The 16,539-nt window shown below is 36.0% G+C and overlaps 1 protein-coding gene across 5 annotated transcripts; it reads right to left on the minus strand.

Moving 5' to 3' along the window:
- Positions 1-587: 587 nt before the first annotated feature.
- Positions 588-15,891, minus strand: LOC136852915 (apoptosis-inducing factor 3-like). Of its 5 annotated transcripts, none has more exons than XR_010857265.1 (12): positions 15,353-15,483; positions 12,946-13,069; positions 12,651-12,823; positions 12,273-12,449; positions 11,714-11,880; positions 10,922-11,046; positions 10,143-10,273; positions 9,305-9,504; positions 8,565-8,696; positions 4,784-5,000; positions 4,148-4,408; positions 588-3,377 (listed from the first exon to the last, which is right to left on the minus strand). XR_010857265.1 is itself a non-coding variant. In XM_067127871.1 (11 exons), the coding sequence occupies exons 2-11, from the start codon at positions 13,059-13,061 to the stop codon at positions 4,200-4,202; spliced, it is 1,647 nt and encodes a 548-aa protein (XP_066983972.1). In that variant the 5' UTR covers positions 13,062-13,069; positions 15,760-15,891; the 3' UTR covers positions 588-4,199. The 5 variants fall into 5 exon arrangements, 3 of the variants coding, with proteins under 3 accessions (XP_066983972.1, XP_066983971.1, XP_066983970.1); XR_010857264.1 differs by lacking the exon at positions 15,353-15,483 and adding an exon at positions 15,091-15,346; XM_067127871.1 differs by lacking the exon at positions 15,353-15,483 and adding an exon at positions 15,760-15,891 and having other exon boundaries at positions 588-4,408.
- Between the last annotated feature and the right edge of the window lie 648 nt (positions 15,892-16,539).

Below are 16,539 nucleotides of genomic sequence, written 5' to 3' on the forward strand. Positions count from 1 at the left end.
CATTCTGCTCCAGCGATGTTCACACATTCGCGTCAGGTGAACTCAGATAAGCTAAGGACAATATGACCAAACTTCAGTGTCTTTTTTTTACGTAATTAACAAACCGAGTACATTAATGAACTTAGATTCACTTTTAGAGAGAAGTTGCAAGATGTTTTTATTTACATTGCTACTTGGAGTTTACTGTACTCTAATCTTTCTCTAACTCACAGCTTTCACAAAGTGTGGCCTTGCATCAGTCTGTCAGACAAAACTGCAATAAAATGCATTGACAGGGCTTTCACGAGGGTGCATTTGTATAAAATTCACTACAGCAAATTGTCAGTTTAACAGACCTCTACTTGTCAGCTATATGTTCATGATGGTTGTTTTGGTAAGGTACTTTTGTAGACATAATGTATTTTTTGCAGATAATATTCTTAAATTGAATGATAAGTTTGTGGTAGAAATTATACAGCATTACAGCTAGCTGTGGAATATCATGAATTGTAGGTTGTGCTATAGAATCGACATATTCAATTACTTGAATGTAGATCGCAGTCACATTCTACAATAAAACCTGTCAGAGGAGAAATAAATAAAACGAAAAACATTCATCACTTTATTAAACAATGTTTCACAGAACAAAATACAATCTAGTAAGATGTCGACATATAATTACTATGAGAAAATGCATAGATCATATACCAGGTACTTTACTGAAAATGTTAGAACCACACTAAATATATAATCACCTCTAAAGAAACTGTGACACTCCAAAATGCACCAGAAACTTTCACAAGAAACATTCGCAAAAAACAATACTGCACCAATTTTGGACTGCTGAAATCCTTCATTCTCATGTAACATAAACCAAAGTCCATGTATTCCAACCTTAAGAAGCCTCTGCTTCAATAAACAAAACGTTCTACTAAAACACTGACGAAGCCACAGGTACATAAACTTAATGCTGTAATGCAATGGACCACAGAAATATTCCCACCTAACGTAAAGTAACGAACCGATATGTAATTACTGTATTCCAACCTTCTGAAAATTGAGCCTCTAGACACGTTCAGACCATTGTACTGACAGAGCCATAAACTAATAAGCAACTCTACTATCATGTTGTACTAAACCATCTTTTTCTCACTGGAAGTAACAAAGCACAATGTAAATATTCCAACCTCCCATAATCCTGAACTTTGAGCATATTCAAGCTAAATCGTCAATGAATCCATAGAGGTAAATGGAAATATTCCTTCATAACATAACAAGACAAAATACAATAATTCCAACTTTTATTAACCTGAGCCTCTGGACAAAAGTATTCTGACAAAAATACTGGCATAGCCAAAGACACAAACTGAATACTGGACTATTGTGGACCCCTAAAATATTCTTTCTTCGCATAAAAGTAACAAATCAAAATACAAATATTCCAATCTCCCAAGACCTGAGCCTCTGGATGAAAGTATTCCTTGTAAGGCACTAATAGTCGTAAAAACACAATACTGGAAAGAGGCAGTCCTTTCATAAAATATCCATGAAAAGCTCCACTTCCAAACTATCAAGAACAACGATCATTATTACAGACGAGTTTAACAAGACCGATAGGCAACCGTTTCTAAGGTTCTTGTTAAACCTTCCAAAAGTATTTGTTCCTAAATGATGTGAAAATTGAACCAAGGGTTTAAAACCTCGTTTCTTAAGTGGGAAGAAACCACCTGAAACAAACCAAGACTGGTCTTTAACAACACAAAAAACAAGTAGAATGGACCAAGATTGATTTTTAAAGCTGTAAACAACATGGAATGGACCAAAAAAGGTTTTTAATACTGTAAAAATAAACTACTAAAAAACTTTACTATGGCAGTGGATGTAACTGATGCATCTACAATACAATATACTTTACGAGAACATACCATCTAGCGGCACAAAGAAATATTCCTAACTTAAGAGGTCTGGCTGAGGAAACAAACAAGTCTTGATGAAGAATTTCCTATGCTAAATAAATACAGCACCCATGAATTAGTCTACACCAAATGTAACTAAAGCCCAAGGTTATCTCAGGTTAACTAGGTATTGGGAATAAGAACAAATTACATATAAAAACAGGATAAACAATGAAGAGAAAAATTGTTATACTCAAGTCAAAGAAAGTTAGAAAAAGAATACTGGTTTATGCATTGTATCCATTTAGTAAACTGGCAATGAATAAAGAGATCAGAAATAGCAACACCCTCTGCAAAGTATCAAAATGGCTGAGAAAAATACAAAACTTATTTGGCATTAAGTTAACTTGGAAATCAGTTTTGATTTACACTGAGGATACCTTCAGTGCAAAGTGCACTGTCAGAGTTGTCCTACAGCCTAAAAGAAGCAGGTTTTAACACAGCTGTTCTTTTATAATTATACAACCTTTTGGTGAATATTAAGCTTCACTAATTCTGTGTTCATATCAAACATGCCATTGCCTTTTATAGCCTTTCGCTAAGGTTCAAAATCCAAACAATTAGTCTCTGGACAACATCAGATATCCATGGCAACCGTTTATTTATGATAAAATGTTCTCAAGAAATTTCAGTTCATCCATCTGAAAAATTAGGAAACTTTTTTGAAAGACCACACCAGACATATCAAATACTTTTTCCCGGGTAAAAAGAAGTTATTTCAAAATACCCACAGAAACTGAAATACGAAAGCAAAAGTACGAACACTACATTCATGAGAGGTAGATTCTGACCTTTAAAACTCAAAAGTTCCAACATTCTCCTGCACTGCAAAAACTGGTTCTTCCTGTCTGATGCAAGATCATCTCTTTTCTTTCAAATGTGCAGCACCCCAAGTTGAGCAATTTGCCTAACAATTCTGGCCAAAAATACAGTCCTGTATATTTCTTTTTAACAAAAAGTTTTAAATTAAAAATACAAGAGCCTAAGGGGACACAAAAACTACAGTAATAAGATCTAAAGGGAATGTCAAATACCTGGGAGTTCAAAGACTATGTCAGCTTCTATTCTGAGACAGCCATTCACTGTAATCAACTACACTACTCGTATACGTCCCTTGTAAGGATAATTACTGGAATGTATGACTGATATGCAACAAGATATTCCCTGTAAAATACACAATAAATTAATGAATAAACAAAAAGAAAGGCACTTTTACTGTTCCTTTCATTTTGAGGAGAAGAGCACACTTGACCATATTATGTCAAAGGTTCCAATAAGATTAAGTACATAACTAAGGAAAAACAATATGGTCATTAAAACACTGTTATCTTGATGACCTTTGGAGTTTATATCATTGGCTGTTCATCCTGTAATGACTATCATTATAAGGATCATACATTAAAACCTGAAGGGTCTAGGTAACCTTAGGTATCAACAGAGATTCTGAAAGACAAAAATAATATTAACCACCTATGAAATTCCAATGTAGCATAAGGAAACTGAGTGCCCATCAAGTAGCTCTTCGACACTATATTTTAAAAAGAGTGGACCACTTAGCAAAAATAAGCTATGATTGTTACCTAATGTACTGGACAGTACAGCTATGCCACAGAACCTGAAATCTATCTTACCTGAAAATCTTTTACAAGAAACTTATATTAGAAATATGAGATTAACATGTAAACTTGAATGATGGAATGTAAAATGCATAGAAATTCAGAGGTTCTTAGTCCATTATAAAACATGTCTGTACCACAAGACTCCCAACCAAAGCAAAGAAATTTCCTGGTCCTTTGTGAAGCTTATAATTAATATCACACAATCTTTTGAAAAACTTATCATTACCACTCTTTCACATCTAAGATGCTTGTCAGCATAAAGATTCAAAATCAACATTGGAAAGTCTGATAAAATATATATAAATATATATATACTGTGTTTTCAGTCTTACTTAATTAAGTACAGAAGAATATTCTTGAAAAAAATATAATTCAGATTCCATTTCCATTAAGTTGCTCCAGATCTATCTGATACAAAATATGCGACGGATACGATTTATTTGAAATAATCTTACACACAAGTGCCCCTGTGCTGTATAGTAATACACTATGAAGACCTTAATTTGAAAAATATGTGATATATATGCCTACAAAAATAACTGACGATTTTTCAAAATAATCTCACGCTAGGCAACGAAAATGCACACGACTTACGACAAAGGCACGAACACGTTCACATCAAACAAGCACGACAACGCATCGCCTCTTATAATTTCAAGGCAACTTCACCATCTTCCTCCACCTCACTTTTTGTTAGGAACTGTCCTTGGTTGAGCATTTCGGCATACTTTGCAGCTGCTGGATCCTTCCCTAGGGTTGCCAGGGCCACGACGCGGTCTCCCTCGACGTAATATGCCATGAAGGACAAGTTCTCAAGGTCGCCGGTTATGATCACTTCATCGTACTTTCCGTGGCCTGTTGAGGGTTCGGGTGAGAAATTCCAAAGATGAGTTGACTGGATAATGGAATGGAATATAACAGCCTAGGCTGAAGGCCTAGATTAACATAAATAAAGTGATTTTAAAATCAATTATTCAGCCTACAAGGTCGCCGGTTATGATCACTTCATCGTACTTTCCGTGGCTTGTTGAGGATTCAGGTGAGAAATTCTAAAAATCAGTTGACTGGATAATGGAATGGAATATAACACCTAGGCTGAAGGCCTAGATTAACATAAATAAAGTGATTTTAAAATCAATTATTCAGCCTACACATTAAATCCTTGTGAGGAAGTACCCCATTTGTATAAATTCCAATAATTTTCTGGTATTACGATTACAATTGTCTCACCTGTGTATCGCAAACTCTTTCCAAAGAACACCGTCCAGAAAAATGGCACAGATCGAACGGGTGCACCCTGACCCAGCATGTTCCGCGCAGCGTACGCTCCGTGGCCGAGAGCAACCTGCCAGTGACCAATTGAGACATGGGCTCCATCGCGAAGGTGGAGGGGGAAACTGACGATATCGCCACCACAGTATATATTGGGAACATTGGTTTCCAGGAACTGAAAATATAAACACACATAATAAAATGATATCTTATTTACATGACTTTCAAATCTGTATTGCATTTAAGTTTTCAAATATGGATCTACAGTAAATTTTGCTTTCTTATGCAGACTGCTCAGTGATTCAACCAATGTAAATCTGCCTACATAACAATCTAGACCACATACATATTGATTTTTCAATCCCTTTTCACAAACAATGAAATCTGCACTGCTAAAAATAAATTACATTATATAAAATGAAAGTGCATATTTTAAATCTATACTTACATGAATGATGAGCAAAGAAGCATATATAATAACTACTGAATGTTTAAAACTAGCAAATTCAAAGCATGAGGAAAATACTGATACAAAAATACTAAAAGTTTTATTTAAAAAATGGATAGATCTTCTACATTAATCCCTAACTACAACTACTCCAGTGCATCTGTGTAAACATAAAAACAAAATATGTCACTTTATATATGACCTTGAAATCCCCAAGTTTAAGCTTACATGCAAGCCAAATTTCAGAAGCGTCTTAGTAAACCAAAAGCAAAGAGACATAGAAAAATATGTACAAATATTAACAAATTACCCAAACTGTCTGTGCATGGTGCAAACAAAATCATACTGAACGCCACTAAGCGAATACTGTATTGTAAGCTGACAGAGTATTTTGCTGGCACATTGTAGATATATCAAAAGGACACAGTTACCATAATGCATCAAATATTCTTCCAAAACCTGAGGTTTCTTCGAGCAAAATGTCTGCGAGAAACCCAGACTGTGCCTTCCTACTCAATTCCATTTTTACCATTGTAACTTTCTGGATGTCTGGCAAGATATCTGCGGTAGATAAAATATCACAGCTTTTATTTTCATTTACCTTTATCATGAACTAATGATCTTAGCAAAATGACTACTGAACAGCATCCTAAGGAAGCTATGCATACCAAGTCTCAATATTTGACCAACCACTTCCTCCAATTTCAGATAACTGACACAGAATTTAAATGCTAAAGAGAAATGAAAAGAACCTTCCCATCAAAATATTACAGAGAAGTTTTCATGACCATTCTTTATGGGTTGGAATGGAATGGAATATAGTCTTTGGGCCAAAGACCAAGCGCTGGAACCTATGTCATTCAGCGCTGAAAGGAAAACTGAGAGTAGACAGGTCTGAAAGGTGTAACTGGAGGAAAACCTCACAGTTGCACTATGAAACAATTGATAGAAGAGGGTGGAATGTAAGATGGAAGAAAGAGAATATGAACGGAGGTACAGTAACAGGAATGGAAGGGGTTGTAGCTAGGGGCCGAGGGGACGCTGCAAAGAACCTCAAGTAATGCTTACAGTGCAATATTTCCCTACAGATCATTCTTTATAAATCTTAACTTGAAATGTAACAATCTCTAACACATCTTTGATCCAACTGCTCTGCCAAAATCTAATTTACCTCATAAACAGACAAAAAGATTTCAATGATAACAAATAAAAACAAAAGCAAAATTCTGAACAAACAAGCAAACCGAAGCACCAACTGATAGGGGAAATAGTGACAATGCAGCACAGAAAAGTACAGCATGAAAGTAACATAAATAATAGTACTGTCCCCTCCTGCATAAACTGCTACCAGCAGTCAGCATGTTACACATAAGACTTCATGATGTTTTAATAATTATATCTTACAAAGCCCAAAAGGGATCTATGGTAAAGGAAACGGGATGACTGATAAAAGTAAAAATATCATGCAGAGAAACTAAAATAAAGAGACTGGATGCCTACTAGGGGGAAGTAAAAAATATCTATACTGGAAAATGACCCTAAAATAAGCCGCTGCCCTTTTTAGTAAAATTTTACAAGCTGTGTCAAAGTATCAATGATATTCCACTGACAAAGTAGTTAAAAACAGTTAAACTAGTGTTAGATGTAGACATCACACAAAACATAATCTCAGATGAGTAACTAAATGAAAATCCTAATTGTTGGCTTTTTCACATCATTGTTCATGCTTCTTAGGACAAACAACTTTTCAATATTTAACTTGTAGTACAGTGTGTGGAAACTGAGTTCATGCCTCCACTAAAAATCTGACATTAATTTGTTCATACAATTGATGTATTAAAAAACTGAATGCTTTTAAGTATGTGAACCATTCTATGGATTATTTTACCACTTACTCTCTCAATAATATTTTACTATGGATTTACTATAATATTTCTCAACAGATTCATAGCTGTCTGTCAGCTACATATTTTTACCCATTAACTTGAGATTGTTTCAGCATTAATACATGCAAATTTTAACTGAAGGTACAGTGTCAAATCTATAATATATCGTTAAATTAAGTTTAGCTTCTTACATTTGTTTTCAGCTCAAAACATTTCCTCTAAATCACATTTCCTGCTAAAAACAGCAAAATGTTTCAACAAAAGATTAACTTTACTTGTGAGTTATTTTATATACTAAACACAACTCAGGAAAAATCAATGCTAAAGTGTAAACAGTGTAATACTTTTAACTTTTAATATATCACTCCTCACAGATCTTCGTTGTGACAGAAGTAGGTTCCTCTATTAAAACCTTCATAACTGATTTACAATTAATATTTTGTATATGGTAAAACACTAAATACCGTACAATGCCGGCGTATAAGGCGGCTTTTTAACCTTAAAAAATCTCCCCCAAAATGGGGGTCGTCTCACACGCTGAGTATTAAGACCAAGCCTTAAATCCTGCTGAGATTTTTAATGATAGGCTAACCCCTGAAGTGTCGATAGTTGTGCCAATAGTTAACTATCGACACTGTAAACAAAACAACTGCAATTTCAGTAATTACAGTGAGCAAGCTCTCTTTGATACTAGCTTTATCCAGAGTACCATTATTATAAGGCAATAATATTAGACAATTTTGTTATTTATACTTATTATACAATGCCCTTTTAGCATTGATAGATAATTTAACGTTAACGAAAGGGTAAATCGGGGCAGTCAACTTTCTTGTTTATGAAACATAGCCGTTTTCATAGTTCCCAGTCATGCTTAACTTACATGCCTTGCTGTTTACTTAAGGCCAATATTTCCTTGGTAGTATTTTATAATCAAACTAAAGGGTTTTGTGATATCGATAGTACCCCAGTCATCCTTAATATCAGGGTTCTTTCCAATTTTAAAGGAATACATTCGTGCGGATCTACTTCCAACGAGTATTACTCTGCTGATAGTGATGTAACAGGTGTTGACCATTTGTCATGATGGTTATATTTTCCTAAGGGAACACAAAAGTATTTTTTCGTAATGGTGAGCGTTGCCAAAACATTGACAATCTTGAAGATACTGATTTTACACATTTTTGTTACGATAATTCTAATAATTGTTGATTTTATTTATGTACCAACTAACTTACATCAGCTGATAGTGTTATTTAACCTAATTAATTGGGGCTTGTCTTATACACCAGATCACCTTATACGCCAGCAAGTACGGCATCTACTCTATATTAAACAGCTCTAATACTGTACTAAAGTAAAAACTTTGTTATTTCAAAAAGTGCCAAATAAAGTCAAGCCACATTACCCCATCTACTTCAACGTAGCCACGTTCGTTTAGTGTGATGCCTGAGCCAGAGAGGAAATCGGTATCAGGGACAACACCAACACCAGCGACGACCATGTCGGCTTCAACCGTCTCGTCGTTATCAAGTGAAACCTGTGGAATTGTAGTTGTAAAAGTATAATGGGTAAAAATTCCTATTACTGTGTTTGCAAAAGTCTTCAGGCTCTGTCAAACAACTCAGTGCTCAAAACAAGTAATGACTGATGATTGTGAGACCAAGCACTACATACGATTACATTAATGGTATATAGTTGACCAAAGCACATGGGAGACCATCAGTACAAGATGTTCTGTATCACAGTATAAAACTTTTCTGTGACTCACAAAATAACATAGTGCTCTAGCATGCAACGATCATCTCCCTATGAACCCTAAATGACTTAATGCCTATACAAAAAGTAAGTATGCAAAATAACAGAAGGACACCTACTGAAATTAAATATCTAACCTCATACAAAATCAACACTGATTTCCAAACATAAAAGCATCTCATTGACTTCTGATAATATACATCAAGAGGATTCCCATTCAAGATATATTTTCACACACCCTTTTTCCTATCATAAGAAAACTGAACTGATAAAATGGTTGGTGGGTATCAAAATGACTTATTTTAACAATTTCTAAATCAGGATCCAGTCAAAAATAATATTATAACAATATCATTTGAAACAAAACTAAAAAATTAGCATAATACATACACTAGTGATCTTCCCTCCATCACCAACTATCTCTGTTACACCTGCAGTAATGAACTTCACTCCTTGCTCTTCAAAGAACTGTTGGATGCGGCCTCCCAACTCCACGCCAAGGCTGTTTTCATAAGGCACTGATGTACTGCCAATAACAGTGACAGACTCTGCACGATTGTTGCTTGCCAGGTAGGCGGCTACTTCCATGCCTATAAAAATTGTTGATCTCAATAGAATGACTGGGTTTACACCCGATTTAATATACTAATACAGTACATGCAGCCCCTGGTTATCAGCGGGGTTCCATTCCCGACAGCATGATGATAAATGAAAATCACCAGTAACTGAAAATCGGTAGTAACAGTGTTATCGACGCCAATAACCGGATATCGGTGCCGTTTTTAAGTAGGGATCAGTGCCAATAACCAGAGATTGGCACTGATAAGCAGAGATCAACGCCAAAAATCCAATTATCGTCCTCACTAGACAAGCGCTGTAAAACCAGATCGTCGATAACTGAGGCCACCAATAACCGGGGACTGCCTGTATTACTTTATAGGGACATATATAAGTAAATGTAAACTTATCAACGAAAAATTTTAAAAATCTTAGCCAACACCCATTTTATAAGATCAGAAAGAAGTTTCTCTTTCTTGACATTAATGAGGACTGGTCTTCTCTACAACAAACTATATGTCTGCAAATCCTCAAAACTGACCCTGTTACAAGTAATTTAACCAGATAACTAATACCAAAAATAAAAAAAATTAAACACATTACAAACATTCCACTCAAAAAATCACTTTCCAAAACAATCCCATCACCCACAAAACAAGAGTTTAATTACCTATAAAAGACGATCCAACTACAACAACCTTCTTTCCAGCAGCATCTGCGGCAACTGCATTGGCATCGTCTGGCGAACGGACAACAAACACACCCGACAAGTAGCCTCCGGGGACGCTTAACCTCCTTGGCCTGTAAGAAAGGAACTACAATTAGAATCTAAAACACATGACTCTAATTTGTTGAACACACTGTACTCACCTTAAATTTGTTAAAGAATATATTTACCAAATCTGTCATTCTGAATTAAGTACCTGAATTACACCAACATCAAGTTCCAATTCTTATTCATATCTGACTTCTAACACTTACTCTTGAGGAATCTCAAGTTTACTTTTACTGAAGAATGTCAGATGTCATACAACTTGATATGAAGAGAATAACACTAATACAGTACTGAATTAGTACTTACAACCATAAAATTTTCACACAGATTACAGCAATTTCCAATTATGAATCATTCCCGTAACTACGACGAATAAAGTTCCTACTCAAAATAATGTGATTTACACATTCTCCATGATTTCTATAACAAACTCAGAAAATTTAAGTCAGTGGGATCTGAAATATTGAAAATATGGACGGAACTACCAATAAGAAGTTAACAGCAGAAACACTTAAAAGCAATAAACAATCTAGCTTTCAAATCTTCCAAAATATCTGAAGTTTCAGTTTTAATAGTAATGTTGTAGAATGTATGCAGCAATGACTTAAGTACAAAATTTCAACTAAAGTACTTTTCTAAAAACAAAAAAGAACCTAAAACATGAAAAAGCTTACTTTCCACCCGTGGCAATAAATAACTTGTCAAAGGTCAATTCTTCATTATTACTCAGATGGACTTTTGAAGATACTGTATCAACACTCACAGCCGCTGTGCCCAACCTTAGTTCAATATCAGCACTCTGTAAAAGTAAAAGTATCTTTAATGTAATTATTTTGGGTAAAATATATACAAAGAAAAAATGCTTGAAGATACTATAAGTTTCACATACCAAGGTAACTGAACACAACTAAAACAATTCACAGCAGACTACACCAACCAAGAGCCAACTTTTTGTAAACTGGAATATGCAAAATTAAATATTCAATGGCACTTGAAATATTTAGGACAAGAAAAACAAAATCTCACCTTATTCCTGAAACAAAGACTGTTGTTCTCATCTCCTTTGCTTATAAGGAACAAGAACTGTACCTAGATAAGGTTATTAAATATTTTTCTTACTTATTCCTGAAGTATCTAAACCCCACTTCATTGACATAATTGACAAAATAACCCTGGGTTCACTATACTTGTACAGTAAACACTTCAGGAACACAAACAGGCAATTGACATATGCTCACTCTTCAGGGAATGCAAATATCCTTTATTAACAGTCAATTGCTTGCAAGAATATCAGGAAGCATTAAACAGGAGTAAACAATTAGTTGGTACAATAGCAGAAACTTACTTAACATACAAGCACTCCACATTACCATCTAGAAGTTAAAAATATCAAACGAATACCAATCAATATGTAGCTCTTAAGTAACATTTATTAGTGTAATTGTTGCACTGAACTAGTACAGTACCTCATAAAACTGGTGTGTTCGTAGTGAAATCTTATCAGCTGTTAGGTCCATGGCCTTAGAAAGCTTGGGTCGATTATACGGTATCAAGTTTTCTTGGCTCACCAAGACCAAGCGACCAGTAAATCCTTCCTGCCTAAGCTTTTCTACACAAGTTGCCCCAGCAGCTCCTGAAGAAATTAATTTACAAATATACTAGTCATATATTACTTTTATTATGAAAATAACTGGGAGACATAAGTACTATCACTAACCAGTCCATGAAGTGACTATTCAGTATTCTCATACAACATTCATATTTCATGCTAAATTACCACTGTATAAAACAAATTTTAGCACTTCTTTTTCCACAGGACACTCAAAAATTAACCAAAAAACAAAGGTCAACTTAAGTTCAGACCCACGAGATGCACACATTAAATGGATGCAAACCCGCAAACCCTTATAACAAAATTTAGATGCGTATTACATTAAAATGACAACTCTTTTAACATAACCAAAATTGCCTGGGTCTCTGCATTAAAAATATCTGAACTGAATTCAACAAAATGTCCCAACTCACCTCCACCTATGACCACAAATGTACTTTCATTTTCAGGATCCCTACTGGCCATAGGTTTAACACGTTTCTCAGTAGCCAAAAGAGCTCTACTGGCTCGCACCTTGACGTTGCCATCATCTTCTATATTAACTTCATACTTTGGTAGGCTATCTAAACCAGGGTAATCCTCAATATCACCTGGAAATTAAATTCACTACCATATAGTACTGACAATGAATCCAAATATGAAATATAAAATATTAATGATAAAGCATAGGTAAACAAATTACAGGGCTGAGAGCCATAATTTAAAATTTCTTAATATTGAGTTAAAATATCAAAATACCATAGTACTGTACATGTAAAGGAGTAACTGAAACAAAATAATGAAAAACTCACCTGTCACTGCATCAAAACAAGCGCCATGCCATGGACAACGGATGCGACCCTCACACAAGGCTCCTGTTTCTAAAGGGGCTCCAGAATGAGTACACTTTGTTCCAATTGCAGACAAAACTCCCTTCTGATTAACCAACAAAACTTGACCACCTTCAATATCGAAGGACTTCATCCTGAAAGATGGAAAGAAGAAATAAGTAATTGCAAGGAATTCTAATTTTCTATATCTTTATTTTGTAGTCGATATGAAAACACTGATAGTAACCAAAGTCTACAGTGTTTTGACCATACTCACCCTTCCTCTGGTAAATCATCCTGATGACAGACGACTGCTTCTATCACATCATTTACATTACTTGCGGAACGATGTGAATTACTTGTGGAATGATGTGAATTACTTGCGGAACTCATTCTTCTGTCTGTTAAAAGAGGATTGAAGCGAAATTTTAAAAAATATTAACATCAAAAGATTAAAAAGCAACATTACACAAAACACTGGACTTATGAAACAACAAGCAACAGACAAAAGTTTTATTTTTATTCTCTGTGGTATAAGTAGCATTACGCTTACTATGCCCATCCATACATGTATGTGTATATGCACGTGGTTATACGTGTACATTCCACTGTATGCACATACATTATATATCGTGGAGTTGAAACTACAATATTAATTAAAAGCTACTCTATTTCCAACAGATACAGGTAGAAACTATTTACAATACGAAATTAACATGTAGGCCCATGTCCTGTCATTGCCTCAAAATATAAGAAATTGACATATAGGCCTTTGCCCTGTCATTGCTTCAAAATATAAGAAATTGATGAGTAGGCTTATGCCCTGTCATTGCCTCAAAATAGACATTAACATTTGACATGCAGGATTACAATGAATTAATACTCTAATATCAGAACTGGCTGCATAAGTCTATGCTTCATTTCAATTAATGTGGAATATGTGGAATCGCTAATGTAGGCCACCACCAATTTAAAAGAGAGAAAAAAAAGCAAGATGCTTGTGTATTTGGGCTGCTCATGGTCAAAATAAAAAATAAAGATGCACAAGCAAAATGATCCAAGATCTTCATAATGATATATAACTCTTTCATCGGATATATCAACTGTATACGTCACAACTCCGGGAACTGAAATCTGTGATGCCATCAGTCATGCACAGGAGCTGAACATTACCGAACGGACTCAAATCTGTACTGATAATCATTTGGACTGTTAACTAGTGCGATGTCATTCCCCTTTCAAGAGCTAGCCAATCACTTGCATGCAGTTGGCAGGGCTTACCTACAAAGGGCCAAGGATTTTGCTATAGACTAAGGGCACCAAAATGGTTTAGGCTTCAGCGTCAATCCAAAAAACAGCTAATTAGCACTAAACAAGCTATCAAAAAACTGTCTACAAGTAATATAGTAGACTGGTAATCTACACAATAGCCTAATCCAGCCCATTACCCTAAACAAATGACCATCCCATATATTTTTCATTACAAATAGTTTCATGAGCTGAGTGAGGTTATGTAGGCTAGCATAAGTAAAGGAGGCAGTCACACTCATCGTGAACAGATTAGTCAGCCACAAATAGGATATGACATACTTAATGAGGTTTTATTCGGATGCATTCCAGGGGATCAATACACAACATGCTTTCACCAATCCAGGCCATGTTGGCAACGAAACAAAGGGACTTGCCTAGAATTATAGTAGCATGACTCTGCCAGGTCTCTAGTGAAAGGCTGTTTTGCCATGCAAGATGTCTTCCTAGGGGGGATCCAGGAGAACAAAGCCCCTTGGCCAAGTTACGGCATGCCGCCCGAGGCTACAGTTAAAGTGTATCTTATTTAAAATGTGTCTTTAATTTATTTTTAAGCTGCCTTTGACCCATGGGAATAGAATTGATGAACTCTTCTTCTGCACTTTGGTCTCCCGTTTCTACAAATTTAACCGTTGAAAAAGATCTGCAGGTCTCAGCCTGGACCTGTCATTGCTAGGTGTGGAATCGGTATTATTTTATAAGTTGCAAATACACGATATGGAATTTTAACCTACATTTTTTAAAAGAGCTCTTCATTCTCATTATTTTGAACTCCATAACACTATGTGCAAATGATAAAAAATTAATAAAATTACAACTAATAAGGTAAGACAATACCGGGGACACCCCTCCATAGCTGTTACGGCAAAATTGTAACCAGTAAACACCCCTAGGTTATGTTAGACTGGTATTAAGAGGGTCTGCTAGTGCCCTATATTTCCTAACCATTATTGCATGAAAAACCCAAAATGGTTTTTCACGCAAAAATTGCTCGGCAACTTATAAAATAATACCAAAGAAACAATATGCATCATCACAGCAAGGTCACTACTAACAATGCAAACTCTACAGGCTTACAGGCCACCTATACCCGTTTCAGGGGCCTTATGCCTACCTTCGATGACATCCCCATGGTCAGAATCATTCCCTCCGCCGTTCCCGCACGACGCCGTGGCTCCCATCCTCCTTAGCGTTGCCCTTGTCCGTGCCCAGTGACACCAGCTCAGGGTACTGTTATTACTGTTCCCGTTATTAACTCCCACTAAGCTCTCTAAACATCTGGTTAGAATGTCGCCGCGGTTAAAACTGGCAGCAGCCGTCGCGCGACCCGACGCCCCCGCCCTCAGAACCCGTCTCAGGAGGAATGCCATAATTACCTGCGGGGCGTGACGGAGAAAGTCGATTTCTTTTTTGTTTACAAAATGCACGAACTCTTCTTCTTCTTCCCGTTCTTACGCAAGATGTTGTTCTTCTTGCGATGCCCACCTTCCTCTCCCTTCCTCATGGAAACACCAGGCTTCGCATTATAGCAGAAGCAGCTTTCATTAAAAATATTTAATGATAATTCAACATAAAAATTACGCATTTCAGCTAAAATTCTGCCGTGAATAGCAATGATAACCTGATGCGGGCTTCTATTGGCTAACTTCCTGTGGCCCCTCCTACCCCCGTGAGCAAATAATTGATCAACATTGATCGGATACTATCGACCACCAAGTGTATGCGTGACGATTAGCGTATACGTTACATGTGTTACCGAGAACAACAGTCGATTCTAGCTTACCTGTCTGCTCTTAAGATTCTGCTAAATCAGATGGTTCACCAAAGAAGAGGATCCCACGCAAGACTGGCACTGTCAATATATGTCGTGTTCGAATCTCATGACGAATCTTCGTTCGGTCATAATTCAAAGATATTTGTCATAACTAAAATTATTTATAATCATCTTCTTAACATGGATTCCACATGAAAAAAAATATCCTTTTTTTCCTATACTGGTTACGCCCAGTATTTTCTTTTTCAAGTGTCTTACTGAAATAAGTCTAGCTGTCATTCAAGAAACCGAAGACGAAACCACATAACTGTTGTCTGCTTCGGCCTAGTAAAATCATGAAAAGATGAGATCGGCCTTTCTCTTCGCAGCAAAGTTGCAAGTCATAGACTTTTCCATCCAGTTGTCTCTTTAAAAAATCACGGCATCAGGTTCTCCGTTGAATTAGTTTTTGTTTCTACTCTTTATGTTGTAGTCTTTGCTTAACGTCAACTTTAAGATGTTTAATCTACCAAGTAATGAATTCCTTCTTGGCATGAATTCTCATCACGTCACAAGAAACATGACGAGAATTCATGGCAAGGGCGATTGTTCTCACTCTCTCTCTCTCTCTCTCTCTCTCTCTCTCTCAACTTTTTATTAAGGTGGTTAGCTTCGTCGTGGCTTTTAATTTGCAGGAGCTTCTTAAAATTCTTCCCGTGCACTTAGATTGCAGCAGACACTTTATTGTTTCACCTGAAGTTACATCATTTTTTTTATTAAATAGCGCAACTTGGTCTTATTGGTATTCGA

Source organism: Macrobrachium rosenbergii, chromosome 26, assembly GCF_040412425.1.
Source record: "Macrobrachium rosenbergii isolate ZJJX-2024 chromosome 26, ASM4041242v1, whole genome shotgun sequence".
Taxonomy (NCBI): domain Eukaryota; kingdom Metazoa; phylum Arthropoda; class Malacostraca; order Decapoda; family Palaemonidae; genus Macrobrachium; species Macrobrachium rosenbergii.

What these genes read in the sequence shown, in the direction of transcription:
- LOC136852915 (XM_067127869.1), bottom strand. Translation starts at nt 15,346, where the DNA reads ATGGCATTCCTCCTGAGACGGGTTCTGAGGGCGGGGGCGTCGGGTCGC. An exon ending in GAACACACCAGTTTTATGAG is followed by an intron (nt 11,047 to 11,713) that starts GTACTGTACTAG and finishes TTACTTTTACAG; the next exon opens with AGTGCTGATATTGAACTAAG. An exon ending in AGTTGGATCGTCTTTTATAG is followed by an intron (nt 9,505 to 10,142) that starts GTAATTAAACTC and finishes CAATTTTTATAG; the next exon opens with GCATGGAAGTAGCCGCCTAC.